At 32.5% G+C, this 15,768-nt stretch overlaps 2 protein-coding genes across 4 annotated transcripts; one reads left to right on the forward strand and one right to left on the reverse strand.

Annotated features, from left to right (window-relative positions):
• Nucleotides 1–70: 70 nt before the first annotated feature.
• On the forward strand, nucleotides 71–11,760 carry LOC110998666 (E3 ubiquitin-protein ligase Su(dx)). Of its 2 annotated transcripts, XM_022267415.2 has the most exons (15): nucleotides 71–165; nucleotides 271–340; nucleotides 879–1,006; nucleotides 1,277–1,564; nucleotides 1,993–2,231; nucleotides 2,574–2,785; nucleotides 3,801–4,081; nucleotides 5,157–5,371; nucleotides 6,289–6,435; nucleotides 7,471–7,617; nucleotides 8,250–8,750; nucleotides 9,434–9,529; nucleotides 10,048–10,200; nucleotides 10,979–11,110; nucleotides 11,360–11,760. In XM_022267415.2, exons 3-15 carry the CDS (start codon nucleotides 937–939, stop codon nucleotides 11,495–11,497), a joined length of 2,619 nt encoding a protein of 872 aa, XP_022123107.1. In that variant the 5' UTR covers nucleotides 71–165; nucleotides 271–340; nucleotides 879–936; the 3' UTR covers nucleotides 11,498–11,760. The 2 variants fall into 2 exon arrangements, with proteins under 2 accessions (XP_022123107.1, XP_022123106.1); XM_022267414.2 differs by having other exon boundaries at nucleotides 105–340.
• Nucleotides 11,761–11,963: 203 nt separating this feature from the next.
• On the reverse strand, nucleotides 11,964–15,680 carry LOC110998665 (alanine--tRNA ligase, cytoplasmic). 2 transcript variants are annotated; one of them, XM_022267413.2, is made up of 2 exons: nucleotides 15,521–15,680; nucleotides 11,964–15,143 (listed from the first exon to the last, which is right to left on the reverse strand). In XM_022267413.2, the coding sequence occupies exon 2, from the start codon at nucleotides 15,126–15,128 to the stop codon at nucleotides 12,222–12,224; it is 2,907 nt and encodes a 968-aa protein (XP_022123105.2). In that variant the 5' UTR covers nucleotides 15,129–15,143; nucleotides 15,521–15,680; the 3' UTR covers nucleotides 11,964–12,221. The 2 variants fall into 2 exon arrangements, with proteins under 2 accessions (XP_022123105.2, XP_022123104.2); XM_022267412.2 differs by having other exon boundaries at nucleotides 15,552–15,676.
• Nucleotides 15,681–15,768: the final 88 nt, after the last annotated feature.

Genomic DNA, 15,768 nt, shown 5'->3' on the forward strand with positions numbered 1-15,768 from the left:
CTGAAGTAGTTATCTGTAGACTATAGTAAGTTTGACATTTTTCACAGTCTATGGTAAACTGTAAAAAATCAAGTATCAACTTGTGACTAATTTATTAATTTAGGATTATTTTTTGTTTATTATTGATAAAATAATAAATTTTATAAAAATGTTAATAATTGGCAAGTAAGAACTTTACAACTTTAATGATATGTAGAGAGAAGACTGTTTTTGTTAATTTTTAAGTGCATACGGTGTTCACGATATTGTTCGATGTTCATTTCCTTTCAGACAATTTGATAAGGGAGAACGATAATGACCTAATCTAAAAGATTTTCTGCAATCGTCACATTTATTCTCGGTAAGAAATTAATATAAATATTTGGTGTGCATTTATATATTGTGCTTACGAATAAAGTGAAATATGAAGCCAAATAAAATACGTGTAGAGTTACAATTATAAACTGCTGTTTCTTGCAATTATAGTATCGATTTAGCGAATTATAACTTTATGAGCTATCAACCTTTTGCACACTACATCATATTTAGAATAAAAAAATCTTATCATAGGTATTATTAATATCATTCTTTATAAGTAAATCAAGGTATATTCAATCAGCTTCTATTCAACAAATTTAAAATTGTCTTGACTATTATTTAATGGCTTATTTTTATCATAAATGTATATATGAGAATTTTAAGTGTATACTGTATATTTTAATACAAGACTATGTTATACATATAATATTATTCATGCTTATTCTTTGAGCAGATAAGATATAAGAATATTTTAATGATTATTTATTAACATAACCTTGATATATTTCCAAGTATATTGTTATTTATAAGCAGTTAAATCTCAGTTGGATATCTTTTAACATATAATTGGTATATTGCAGATATTTAGTGATCTTAAAATGTGGAATTTATGAAACAGTATGAAATAAACATTCCATTATGTCTGAAACCAGTCAGCCACTTGCAGCCCCCACTTCTCTCTCTACATATCATCAATTGAGTTTGACAGGTAACATTATTAAACAACTTTTAGCTGATATTAAATAATATATGAATGTTATTAATTTTAAAGTTTTATTCAATATTTACCAGGGTAATGATCTAATAAATTTGAAGTTTGAAGTGGCAGTATATTAGGCCCATATTTAGAAAACTTTCTGGGACAAGACTAGTATTCTTTGTGATGTGCATTTTCAGCTTCTATTATCCCTGTACTATTCAGTACAGTACTATCAGATGTACAATTGTTCAGTATTGAAAATGTTGATCTTTGTTTTAGTTGAATCTGCAAATATAAGAAGCACTGGCCTATTTAAACCAAATCCCTATCTACAAGTTATCATAGATGATAACATTTCAAGGAAGACTGAAGTTATTAAGAACACTTTACATCCAAAATGGAAAGAAGAGTTCACAGTGTTGGTGACACCTCTATCAAAAATAACATTTCGATTGGCAGACCACCATAGTTTTAGAAAAGACAATATTCTTGGAGAAAAAAGAGTAAATTTCCTAAAAGTCCTCTTGTACTTCAATGGGAAAATTGAAAATGTGGAGATGACAATAGGTATTTTTTTCAAATATGTAACAAAATGAGCTGGTTCAGTACTTATGTGTTAGACTTAGCTTTTAAAAAAATTTTAAGTATCTGAAGTGGGGTTTAAAGAATATTATATATAGCATCTGGAACAAATATGATAAAGTGCCGTTATGATTTATTCAGATATTTTTTGTGTTTGCCTACAAGATTGTTATGATAAATATTTACATTTGTCTATAAAAACATTCTTTTTGTTACATAATAACAAACAAAACAGTTTTATACCTTTCTTAATAATGATATAACCATAATTTTAACCAGTGGCTTCTTGCTTTGCATTTAAGCTAACATCCATTCATCCTAAAATTATCAGGGCACAGAAATGTGAAAGTATAAAGAATATTACATAATAGTTTTAAGTCAGTTTGCATAATATTAAATGTTCTACTTTTCAGATTTAATGAAAACTGTATCACAGGATAACTCAAGTTCAAACACAGAAGTAAAATCTGCTGAATTGGTGCTACTTCTTGATGGGCTAAGAGTGGAGCCGGCGGTGTTGAGCCAAACTCATGAATTGTATGGTGAACAGCTGAGTGCTAGAAGTCCACTAAATGATGGTGTACGAGCCAGAAACAGGTTACGTGCTACATTAGAATCAATGAGGTCTATGGCACGGCCACCTAACTTAAGGGTAAGTAAATTGTATAATTTTTGTATAGATATTTATATTATATTAAATTATTATTTTACATGTACTTAAAGACTATCCTAGCACGGGTGTAATATAGCCAGTGATTGCATACTAAAAATTTTGTATAATAGAAGAATATACTCGAAATGTACAAAATTCGTCAAAAAGTGTTACTAAATATATGAATTATTTTGCCTCCCTTTACCACAAAAACAAAAAAATTATATATTTATCATTATAAATATTTTTATAAATAAATATTAATTTTATTAAATATATAATTTTATATAATTATATGTTAATATTATTTTAATTAAAAGTGATATATGATTTTCCTATCAGCCACCTCCGGGGCCTCCTCCACATATTAACGGGGCAGTGACAACATCAGACGGGGCGGGGCCGTCCCACGAGACAGAGCCTCCGCCCGCGCACTCAGTTCTTCCAGTGCACCCGGCCCCACAGGCTCAACCTACTACAGCCAACAGTACCAGTACCCCAGAGGAACCATTACCCCCAGGGTGGGAAATGCGATATGACGTCTATGGAAGAAGGTAAATATTACTGAAAGTTGAGGCATTATGTTTTAATAGAATGTCATAGTGTAGTGAATGATGGTATAGGAATATTTTAGTGCTTAGTAAATGTTTTAGTAACTTTATTTGAACAAAGTCACCAAGCCGATTACATTACATATTAAAGTGTTAATATGTTATTAACACCTGAATATGTTATAAGGAAAAACAAATAAAAAATAATTTTCTTGTGAAGTTTTCCTGTAAACATGATTGAATGATATAGTCAAAATTTTCAAAATTAGTTTCGAATTTTTTCATAAGTATCTTGTCTACCTATGATTATTCTTTATATTTTTTTACAAAATAATCTTAATATATATATTTCTTGTGTGCGTGTGTATGTGACTGAACTCCTCCTAAACGACTGGACCAATTTTGATGAAATTTTTTGTGTGTGTTCGTGGAGATTCGAGAATGGTTTAGATTCATAATTTTGTCCGCTGGACAATGTTTTTTTTAATTAATTAGTAGTTGTTGATTTTGGAATGTTTTACATTGGATCCGACAGACGGCGCTACCATCGCACTGTCAAATTTTAAATAATATTCGAATTTTAATTTTAGTCTGTCCCGACAGTTAGCGCTGCGATCAAATTAAAAAAAAGTTTTGTTATCATTGTGTTATTGTAGACCATGTGCTGGATCGTTAGATATTGTCATAACATTTGAATAATAATTTTCATCAAAATGGTCCAGAATGTTTTAGCTTATTAAAAAAAGTTTGAAATTTTCAAATTAAAGACGTATAGACAGGACAACGTCTGTCGGATCCGCTAGTAATATATATAAATATATATTTATAAAAATAAAAACAGTAGATATGTAATAAAGAAAACATTGAATGTATGTTTTATTTTTAGTTTGGCGAAAGTCGAAAGCGCAAAACATACTCGTTTCTTACCGTGCTGATCGCTATTTATATTGAAAATTATTTTTCATTATATTAAATTTGAAAGCGTTACGTCATAATATTTTTATTGTATCTTCAACAGATACTATGTAGACCACAACACTCGTTCGACCTCCTGGGAGCGGCCCCAGCCTCTGCCCACCGGATGGGAGGTCCGAAGAGACGGACGTGGTCGCGTATACTACGTCGATCATAACACGCGTACTACGACTTGGCAACGACCGGATACAGAGAGATTGGCCAGATTCCAACATTGGCGCGGGGAGAGGAGACACGTGGTCGCCCAAGGCAACCAGAGATTCCTTTACCCGCACCCGCATCCACCGCATCCGCCCAATCAGGATCATGAACAGGAAGCTGCAGGTATTCTTCGAATAAATAAATAAATAATATTAACAGAAGAGAGAATTCAATTACAACCAATCAACATTAATGCCAATGTAAAAAAATCTTGTCTAAGAAAAATTATTTGATTATTATTGTTTACATCATCGATTCTCACCCATTCAGATGTCGACCCACGAAGAAGCCAAAAAAGATTTATTAGTAAAACTGTCTTGCGACCCCGGCACTGTAAAATTGTAATAATATGTACATAGGGCGCTATTTTTAACGTTTCGTTAATTTAAACATAACATTTATTAATAGTTTCACTGTTGACTCACAAATGGCTCTTTTTGTTAAGTTGCTTACATACATACATGTAGTTCATTTTTTTTAACATTTACTGAGTTTTAAAAATTGAGGGCGTAGAACTCATTAGAAATATTACAACCAATCGCGTGGTAGTAAAATTTCCGTCACTCTTTCTAATATGCGATGAATATTATTCCATTGTTAAAATTAGACTAATTTAGAACAAATGAAGGTATGTAACTATATCCCTAAACCTACTATTAACAAAACATAACTATGGAGGCCGTTCAAGTATGACGTACAGGGGGTATTTGAATTTCTTATTTGGTGATTACGTCAATATTAATTATTTAATTTTTACACATATTACCGACGCATTGCCTATGCTTGAAAAGGAAATGCATTTTCGAGAATTTCTACAAAAAATTTATAACTTTGCTTACTTTTGCTGACGTGAAGAGGGGAGGGGATAAATTTCAGTAAATCTGCTTACGAAATCTGCTAACTTACTTAAAATACCTACTTGAACGGCTCCTCTGTTACATTTAAATATTTTTTTACATGTATTATTATTATTCATTTTTGAACTAAAACTTCTTTAGAATCTTTGTGATTATAAACTGTATGCAACGGAAAAAGCGACAGTAAAAAGAGACAGCAACACAAATTCATAAGATTTAACGTGGGAGAAAATGAATATATTCCGACATATTTGTAAAAAGACAACATATTGTAAATTAAATCTTTTTAGACATGTATGTAGATCATAAATGCTCTTTGTTAGACTAGCAAATAATTATAGGAAGCAGCACGAACGTAGCGGCCCCACCGCCAAGTACAAGTGGAAGCAGCAACGCAAATGTGAGCACTAGCGCAACGGCTAGCACGAGTCAAGCGAGCGAAGACGGCCTCGGTGCTTTGCCAGCGGGATGGGAGAGACGCGTTCAACCAGATGGACGTGTATACTTTGTGAATCATAAGAACCGTACCACGCAATGGGAGGATCCAAGGACACAGGTATTTGTCCCGTTATGCTTAAAAATATACAGATAAGAATAGATCATAACTGTGTAAAAAACTCGATAAAAAATTGTAGCTAAGTGTTATTCTGTTGTACAAGCTATATCATTGCAAGGATCCATTAAAATTCATTAAGACTGACTTAATATTGTGTAACAAAATGAACGTAATAATATTATCATTAAAGTTGTATAGACATATTTCCGGCACTTTGTTTGTATCTAGAAATGTTGGCGTATGACTGTACTTTATGCTATAAAATAAGATACTATGTAAGTCTTAAATTAATTATGTAATCAAACAGTCGAGTAGCAGCGACCACACCATGCCGCACTTAAATCTGTTGGTTTCAGCGCATGGTTATTTGCATGTACCCCTCATGTATTTTTTTATCACATGTATTGAATAAATTAAAAAAAAAAAAAAAAGGTAAGTGGCCCTATATCTAATCTTTTATCTTGTAATTTTTACATTTTTGGTTGGTATTCAGGATTGTGTGTGTATTACCACTACAGCTCTAAAACCGTTTCAATGTCAGGGCTGGAGATGTCTGTATGTTTCGTGATCGCCTTCTGTGCCTGACGTTTTTGACGTTTCCTCACCATGTTTTCCTTCATCGTACGAGCGGGTGTTAAGTGAGCACATAGATAGACACGACCACACTCGATTGTGTATTTACAATAAATCGATTAAGACCATATACTTCGTCTGACCTTCTTATTCATAAAAACTGTACTAGCCAGAATAACACTTAACTACACGTTCGTCTCTTTCTAGCAAATTGTGTATACGGTGTTATGAAAAGAGGCAGATGAGATTGAATATATTTAGCAAAATAAGCTGGTATCGCGTTCTTACTAATTTTTTCGCCCAAATGTTACATAACTATTAAAATCTGATGAAATTGTGTGTAGGGGCAAGAAATAAGCGCTTTAGAAGAGGCTTTACCGGCTGGTTGGGAAATCCGGTTTACTGAAGAAGGGACGCGATATTTCGTTGACCACAACACCAGGACTACCACCTTCCAGGACCCCAGGCCCGGAGCGCCTAAGGGACCACAGGTTTGTAGGAATTGCCATCGTAAGATAGTTTTGTAAATTGTCTTCAGTTAAGTGGCTTTTGTAATAACTAAGCGGTTCCCGCCCCCTTTCCCAAAGTGATTACAACATACATCTCTTGAAGAGCTGGATCCATGGATTTTAGGGATACTGTTGCAGGAGGATTTGATGACCGTTTTTGTATAATGGTATAAGTAGCGAGCACATATTTGAGAGTACTTATTATATCTTATTTGCTTTATATAAATGAAAGCAGATCCGAGTCTCTCAGAATGTTGTCCTATGTTGCGTAAATTCCAATAAAATTAATAACATTTAATAAAATGATAACGTAAAGATCATTCTAAGGATTTTCGGTTTGTGACAAACAAAAGAAGGTATACTGCTAAACATTTAATCAATTTCCTACAAATAGTAGGTAATGCTTTGCTACAGTGTAAACTCTATATAACGACACTGAATCGACTGCATATTTTGACGTTCCAAAGAGTTGTCTTTAAATGGATAGAAGAAAATCTGTATTAGAAAAAGAAAAAGTTTATTTTAGACTAGTGTTAGTCATTACATAAAACAAAAATTATGTTGTATTTTTTTACTTATCTTATTCGTATCTTACGATATTGATCTTCGTGATAAAGCACGTTAATGCAATCCTAATTTGTAATCAAAAGAACGGATTTCTTAGGAAGTCCGAAACGTGCCGATTCTCAAGTTTATTACGGACTAGGAAAGTATAGCGACAAAATAACATGCACAGATCCGGAGTATTAATTTATTTTACCTAACTAGTTAACTTTCGGTAACTAAAACGTACTTTTTATTATTTAATTATCGTTATTGAGGGTGGGTGTAAATGCTATGTAGACTGTATTATTGTATGGAAGACAAGCTAATCCAACCAAAGCTGAGTGATTTCGAGGCACGTTACATGGAGTTTCACTGTATTCATCAAATTTGATTGTTAGAGAGGATGTGATACTACAAAGTGTATCAATGTATGAGATAACATTAAATCCAGTATATTCTTTATATTTTTAGGGCGCATACGGAGTGCCGCGAGCGTACGAGCGTTCGTTCCGATGGAAGCTGAGTCAGTTCCGTTATCTCTGTCAGAGTAACGCTCTGCCCAGCCATATTAAGATCACTCTGTCACGGCAGACGCTGTTTGAAGATTCCTATCACCAGGTAAATAGATAAAAAATAAATGATTTGGGCAAGTTTTTTTTTTGCAGTAGAAAGCCAGTGTTGCTGAGTTAACTATAATTATTTTATAAACAAAACGCATTAGTGACATTCCACCTTTTATAAATAACAGATTAATAAACAAATGCATAAGGAAATTTGTACTTTAAAAAGAAACTTAAATTTTTATATTCAAATATATAATAGTCTGCTTATATAAATATATATATTTTGGATTGGGAAAATGCTATATTTAAAAATTTACTATACTACAATAACTAATCCCAATCTCAGATATAAAACAATCAGACCGTAACACTCGATCGATCTTCTATCTGCATCCCAATAACCAAACCCTGCGAAGACAATACATTTTTGGCGACGGATAGATTAAGATCTCAGATGGTCAAAAATGGATTGAGATAGGTTATTTTGGGTTTGGGCGTTAAAAAATAAGAACATCTCACATTCCTCGCTCTGTCTTTCCAAACGTATTACAAATATGGTAATTGTTGGCGAAGGCTGTTCGTGAGCTCAACCTTAAATAGTAGGCCATGCTTCTGAAATCAGGGATCAGGCCCACATATTATTATGTTCTACTCTTCAAATGATTGAGTAAAATTGAATAATTTCAGATAATGAGGCTACCCGCATATGAGTTAAGACGTCGCTTGTACATAATATTCCGCGGCGAGGAAGGCTTAGACTACGGTGGTGTCAGCCGAGAATGGTTCTTCCTCCTTTCGCACGAAGTCCTAAATCCCATGTACTGTCTCTTCGAATACGCGAACAAAAACAACTACAGCCTTCAAATAAACCCAGCGAGTTACGTCAATCCCGACCACCTTCTCTACTTCAAGTTCATAGGACGGTTCATAGCAATGGCCTTATACCACGGAAGATTCATATACTCCGGCTTCACGATGCCATTTTACAAGCGGATGCTGAACAAGAAGCTGACTATGAAGGACATTGAGTCCATCGATCCGGAATTTTATAACTCCTTGGTGTGGATCAAGGATAATGACATAGATGAGTGTGGACTTGAGATGTGGTTTAGTGTCGATTTTGAGGTGCTCGGGCAAGTTATACATCACGAGTTAAAACCTGCTGGTGATAAGGAGCGAGTTACTGAGGTGAGATTTTGTTATAAAAATTATACCCCTCAAAGGTTTGAACTCCCCTAAAATAGACTCTCTGTCTATATGATTTGAGAACTGGCAGTAAATGTAAAATTGCCCTAAACTGCCAGTTCTCAAATATTTTCTTTCTAGGGTTGCCTGGAAGAGATCGCTTGTTAGCGATAAGGCCGCCTCTTGCATCCCTTGTAATTTTTATGTATTGTGTCATTTGTGTTTCATTGCAACGAAGTGTGAATAAATAAAATTAGAAGAATTTAAATACATTAAATTTCTTTTTTTGACGTTCATAAGTGTTCATAGTGTAAGTGTGTAAATGATTTTGAATTTGAATTTATGGGAATTTAACACATGGCATGCCTTAGACGGAATATGTCAACGGCGTGTGTTAGGCATTCTGTGGCCCAAACCTAAGAGGTACCAAACACTTTTTCAAATAGTTCTTTAATATTCCTGACTGAGTCTTTGGTTTCTAGACGTTGAATATATCTTGTAACAAATTTAATAATTAGTTTAACTACTCCCAGCAATCATGCGATTATTTTTCATCAATTTACATGTTTTTGGTTTATTTTGTTTTTTAAGAATTTTATGGTGTATTTAAAAATGTACAAAAGTGTTTGACATGGTTCTGGTTCATAATCGCGTATATATAAATTGTATTTTATTTTATTTTACAGGCAAATAAAGAGCAGTACCTACAATTAGTGACTCAGTGGCGTATGTCAAGAGGAATAGAGGAACAAACAACGGCTTTCTTAGATGGATTTAATGAGGTATGGAAAACGAAAAAAAAAAAATGCAGTATGTCTGGTATGGGTCATTATTTTTAAGCTTTTTAGCATTTTATTTTTTTCTAGTAAATTATTTGTAAATCTAATTCCATTTTAAGATAGGTAAATAGCATACAAGTCAAAGGTATTAACTCCACAAGTTAAATGTTGCTTAGAAACTAATATAAAATTTAAATAATTATAGGTGACTTAAAAGTTCATTTTTTTAACCGATTACAAAAAGGTGGTAATGAGTTTTGTAAACATCGCTTGCTTACAAATTCCTCGAGATAAAGTCATAGAATCTACATTTATATCAAGTATAATCCGAATTTTGTTCTCTTAGTAAAAATAAAACCGACTATTTAAAATGATGCATTATTATGAAAGTCTCTGGTTTTGGTAAATTTAAATACACTAAAATATTAATTTAAAAATAGCAATTCCACTTGATATGTTTTAGTTTGGTTTTTTTTTACACGGGTATTTTAATTATTAATTGATTGGCTATTTTAACACAGGTGGTTCCCCTGGAATGGTTAAAATACTTCGACGAGCGCGAATTGGAGCTGATGCTGTGCGGTATGCAAGAAGTTGATGTAGACGATTGGCAACGGAATACCATTTACCGACATTACACGCGCACTAGCAAACAGGTCGCTTGGTTCTGGCAGGTATGTCATATTTCAATTCTGATGAGAATATATCTTAATCTGTGGTTACTCCATGATTAAATTAAAAAAGGAATTACTATCTTAGGTCTAGTTCGAATCGTTTGTTTCGACTAAAGGACTTTCTTCCGTTGATTTTTTTTTTTAAATTATACATTAATTAACGTAATATCATAAAGCGTAATCTAGCCTTACATGAAATAAACAATTGTTATTCGAAATATATTTCGAATATATTAAATGTAGCAACAAAAGTTTTATTCGCTGTTGTAAATTAGCGAATTTTTTATGAAGTCAAGGAAAGTAATAATGGGTGATATTAGATGCTTTACTCGCCGTCATAATTTACAAGACAAACTTGTTCAATTTCTTGTGTTTAAAGACAATTAGCGCCCAAACCCAAAATATCTACCACAATGAAAGTCAAAATGAAATTATCATAACTCATAGGGGGAAACGTTTTTTAGCAAAAGTGGATATATTTGAAAGACTTTGTCTTAAATTTAACGAAAATATAAAATAGTTTCTTAATTATTTTTATAATGTTTAATTCTGATTTCTCCATATGAAGCTATTTATAGTACTTATAATATATCACCTTTTCTCGGAATAGTTTAAAAAAATTAAATTCCATAATTTTGTTTTTAGTATTAGTTGATTTAATTTCTAAGGGAGTAACTAGGTATATTATGTTCCAATTCAACCAATTTTTATTTTTCGTTTAAATTTTTTAATTTTTTAAATTTAATTAAAAAAAAAATTATATTTTTCATTGCTTTAGTTTGTTCGACAAATGGATAACGAAAAGCGCGCAAGATTACTTCAGTTCGTAACTGGCACGTGTCGAGTTCCCGTCGGCGGTTTCGCAGAACTCATGGGATCTAATGGACCTCAACGATTTTGTATAGAGAAGGTAATTTATTCTATCTTATAGATTTATTTTTTTTTACTTTATAAATTGACTTTTTTTCGTTGTTTAATTATACCAGAAAAACTTATGAATCGCTATGAAACATTTAATTAAATTATTTTTACTTTGTGATATCTACCTCCCTTGACATATATTGACATGATGACAGTCATATTGGTGAATTTATATTTTAACTTCTTTGTAAATTAATTTAATTTTATGGTCTAAATGATAATAAAAAATATTTAACAGGTCGGCAAGGACACTTGGCTGCCTCGATCGCACACTTGCTTCAACCGCCTGGACTTGCCTCCCTACAAAAGCTACGAACAGTTGTGCGAAAAGTTAAACTTTGCGATCGAAGAAACGGAGGGTTTCGGACAAGAGTGATTAATTCACTAGTATTAGTAAATGTAATATAAATTTTATCACCATAAATTAATTGCACCATTCCTCCTAAAGAGGCATTTATACCAATGAATTTGGTGCCGTCAATAGACCAACCAAATGTTGTAAGAAATATTTTGTTTTAACGTTTATTTTTTAATTATTATGTAGATATCATTAGTGTATTATCAGTTGTATATTAAGATATATTTTGTTTGAACTGTATTTAAAGTTCTTCTATAAAGTTCAATAAAATGACAAAAATGTCTTTTGGTATTCTTTCCCAAAATTATGTAGGTATTTACATAGAAAGTTAAATACCTACTGCAATTTATAGAATGACAGTAAATTTTGTATCGTAGGACAAGGTTAGGCTACAAATAGGTTTCATTAGGAAGTAAATTACAATACAAATCGAGGTATGACGTTGTTAGATGTGTTTTGAAAAATGAAATCTTCACCATTTCTTTTTTATAAATAATTTTATTCAAAACCCTATTTAAAAGTTTTCAATTCATTAAAACTAGGCAAGCGTGTTTATTATTGCATGTTACGTTTGCTACAAAGGTTTTTAGCGATTTTATTACATTTGTATCAACATTAAAGAACTCAATGTGCTTTACAATTTTATTGTAGACTTTGATATTACCATTGAAAACAAAAAAAAATCTTAATGAGTAGTTCTTTTAAGTATAAAATAATAATTTAATATTTTAAACATATTTAACTAAGAATCTGACACTTTAGTAGTTGCGAAATCACGAGCAACTTTAATAGCGTCGTTAAGACAAGAAACATTTGAACCTGATGCTTGAGCGGACTCAGCTTTTCCTCCACCTTTTCCATTCATAATTCCAACAACTGATTGCACCCATTCTGATGCAAGTAGTCCCTGTTCAACTAAGTTTTTAGGAACCACTGCTAAGCAGTATATTTTATTAGTATCATCGTCAACTGAAAAGAACATTGCTGCAGTATTTGGGAGAATTTGCTTCACTTGTTTAAGAGCACCATCAAGAGCCTTAGTGTTGCCATAAGCTTTCAATTCTGCCACAATCACAGACGACTTTTCGTTTAAGCACATTTCTTTAGCTTTTTCGGCAACAAGATTAATAGTAGCGGTTTTACTAGCTCTTTCTTTATCATCAAGTTGTTTTTTTAAATTCTTTAACATTGTTCTCATTTCCTCTTTTTTCCAGTAAGATATTTGTGCTTGAGAAATGTCATTTGTAAGCTCAACAATTTTCTTTACAGCTTCTTTTTGATTAAGCACTGACCCCTGTTCTTGAATTTGATTAGTAATATCATTAACTTCATTTTCCAAAATACTCATTTTATTTATGGCTTTCAATGCTTCTGGTCCTGTTAGAGCCACTATTCTTCGAATACCTTTAGCAATACCTTCTTCACTAACTATAACATAGTCACCAATATGCCCAGTTTGGTGTAAATGAGAACCTCCACAAAATTCAATCGAGGTTTCAAACCCATTAGGACCCTCGGGATTTTCTTCCAAATCTTCAACAGGTATCCCTACTGAAACTACTCTTACAGGATCTGGATATTGTTCATCAAACATAGCCCTCAAACCATTGATTTTCTTAGCATCACTCAGTTTAGTGTACTTAGCATAGACCTTTTTGTTATTATTTATTATGGCTTTAACTTGGTCCTCAGCTTCTTTTATTTGTTTGGTAGTCATAGGGCCCTTGTTAGTGAAATCAAATCGGAGACGATCAGGCATTACTAGAGATCCACGTTGATCAGCATCATTGCCAAGAACCTTTCTAAGAACATTGTTCAATACATGAGTTCCTGTATGATTATTCATGATAAGTCTTCTTCTTTCTGTGTCAATGTGAAGTGATAAAGTGTCACCTACTCTTAATATGCCTTCTACTTTACCTATGTGTAAAACATAACCACCTTTAACTTGAACATTTTTAACAGAAAATTCAACACTATCATCACCTACTTTAACCATATAACCTTCGTCATAAATTTGACCTCCTTGTTCTGCATAAAAATTAGTCTGATCAAGCAAAATACCACATTCATCACCAGACATAACTTCATCAACAAATTCTTTATTCTTTCGTAAAGCCACAACATGGCCGGAACAAGGCTTAAATTCATATATAGCTTTTGCTTCAGTTGTAGTAGGTACATAATTATATTTGAGTGAGTCATTTGTAGGTGAAATACCTGTATCTTTAAGATAACTTATAGCATGTATATCCAGAGCTAATAAATCATCCTGTCCAGCTGTTTTACCTTGAGATGATAATTGGGACTCTTTTTTAGCTTTCTCATAAGCGTCCATATCAATTGTTAACCCTTTTTCTTCACACATTAAACAAGTTAAATCAATGGGAAAACCATATGTGTCATACATTCGCCAAGCTACATCACCAGGTACCACTCTAGAATCATTGAGTTTCTCAATAGTTCTATTTAGTAAATTTCTTCCTCGAGTAAGTGTTTTTAAAAATTGTAATTCTTCTTCATTTATAATCTGCATTACAGCTTCTGGATTCTTTTTAATTTCAGGAAACACATCTCCTAAAATTTCGACAACGGTTCTGACCAAAGTTGCAAAGAAACCTGATTTCGCATTTAGTTTTTCAGATGCATAACGTACTGCTCTTCTCAAAATTCTCCGTAAAACATAACCTCTACCAGTATTATCAGGATATCCTCCATCAGATAGGGCTATAGTTAATGTTCTTGCATGATCAGCTAACACTCTGTATGCCATGTCTATTCCATCGGTATCTTCTTCCCCAACTTTCCCAGAATATGGCCTTACCTTAGTTCCATTTTCAATAGCCTTAAACAAAGGCATAAACAAATCAGTATCATAATTTGCTCTTTTATTTTGGATAACTGACACTAACCTTTCCAGTCCAAGACCACAATCAATATGCTTTTTGGGTAATAATTTTAACTCGCCATTCTTTTCTCTGTTAAATTGTATAAACACTAAATTCCAAATTTCAAGTACATCTGGGTCATCCATATTAACAAGGTGAGCTGCTTCCCTACCACCAATTCTGTCATAATGTAATTCAGAACATGGTCCACAAGGTCCAGTCTCACCCATTTCCCAAAAGTTATCTTTCATACTTCCAGGTATTATATGAGATTCAGGAAGACCAAGTTTAAGCCAAATATCTTTACATTCTAAATCTGGTTCTAATCCTGCAGATTTATCTCCTCCAAAGTAAGTAACATATAATCTGTCTCCTGGCAATTTCAAAACTTCAGTGAGGAGTTCCCATGCCCAAGAACATATTTCTTTCTTAAAATAATCACCAAATGACCAATTTCCCATCATTTCAAAAAATGTATGATGGTACACATCTTTTCCAACATCATCTAGATCATTATGTTTTCCACCAGCTCTTATACATTTCTGTGTATTTACTACTCTTACATAATTTGCCATGTCAGAATTTGGATCAACAGAACCTAAAAATATTGGTTTAAACTGATTCATTCCAGCATTTGCAAACAAAAGAGTAGGGTCATCAAGTGGTATTGTTGAAGCAGAATGAACATATTTATGACCCTTGCTGATAAAAAAATCAATATATGCTTGACGAACTTCACTTCCAGTCATTGAAGTGTTCATGGTGAATAAACTGACCTGAAAAAATACAAGCTTGTTAATTTATAATAAGTTTACAAACATAAATAAAAGATTTGCATTTGATAAAAGAATTCTCTATAATTTAAAATTATTTATATATTCTTACTCCTTTAAAAAAATAGATTGCATGTGATGTTGACACCAAAATATTCTATACCTACACATATATTAAATAGTACTGCAATAAAACAAAAGTACACTAAGTGGTTTATATTTAATATCGCAATATAGCAGCTATCACTTTACTACCGAAGTGTAACCATATAATCACTTTCTGCCATATGTTATAAGAAGTAAAAGGGGTTAATGATTTCGTCTAATGTCCTACGGAATTTGTAACTACTATTTATGTAATTTCAAAAATTAATACCTACCGCCAAATTAAGATTTTTAAGAATACTTCACTTCAATTTTCTGAGAATTATATTGAATTAATGATGAAAGCAATTTAAAAGTTGCGGAAACTTGACACAGTTGTAAATTGTGGCAGTACAGCTGCATGAAAGTGCCAGTTGGAACTTGGAAGTTGTAAATTGTAATACATACATAGAGTAATTGTAACCAAAGACTACTAAGTTATGGTGGTGACTTTGGTGTAATGAATTCTAGCATTTTTAGCCTT

Source organism: Pieris rapae, chromosome 16 (genome assembly GCF_905147795.1).
Source record: "Pieris rapae chromosome 16, ilPieRapa1.1, whole genome shotgun sequence".
Lineage (NCBI taxonomy): Eukaryota > Metazoa > Arthropoda > Insecta > Lepidoptera > Pieridae > Pieris > Pieris rapae.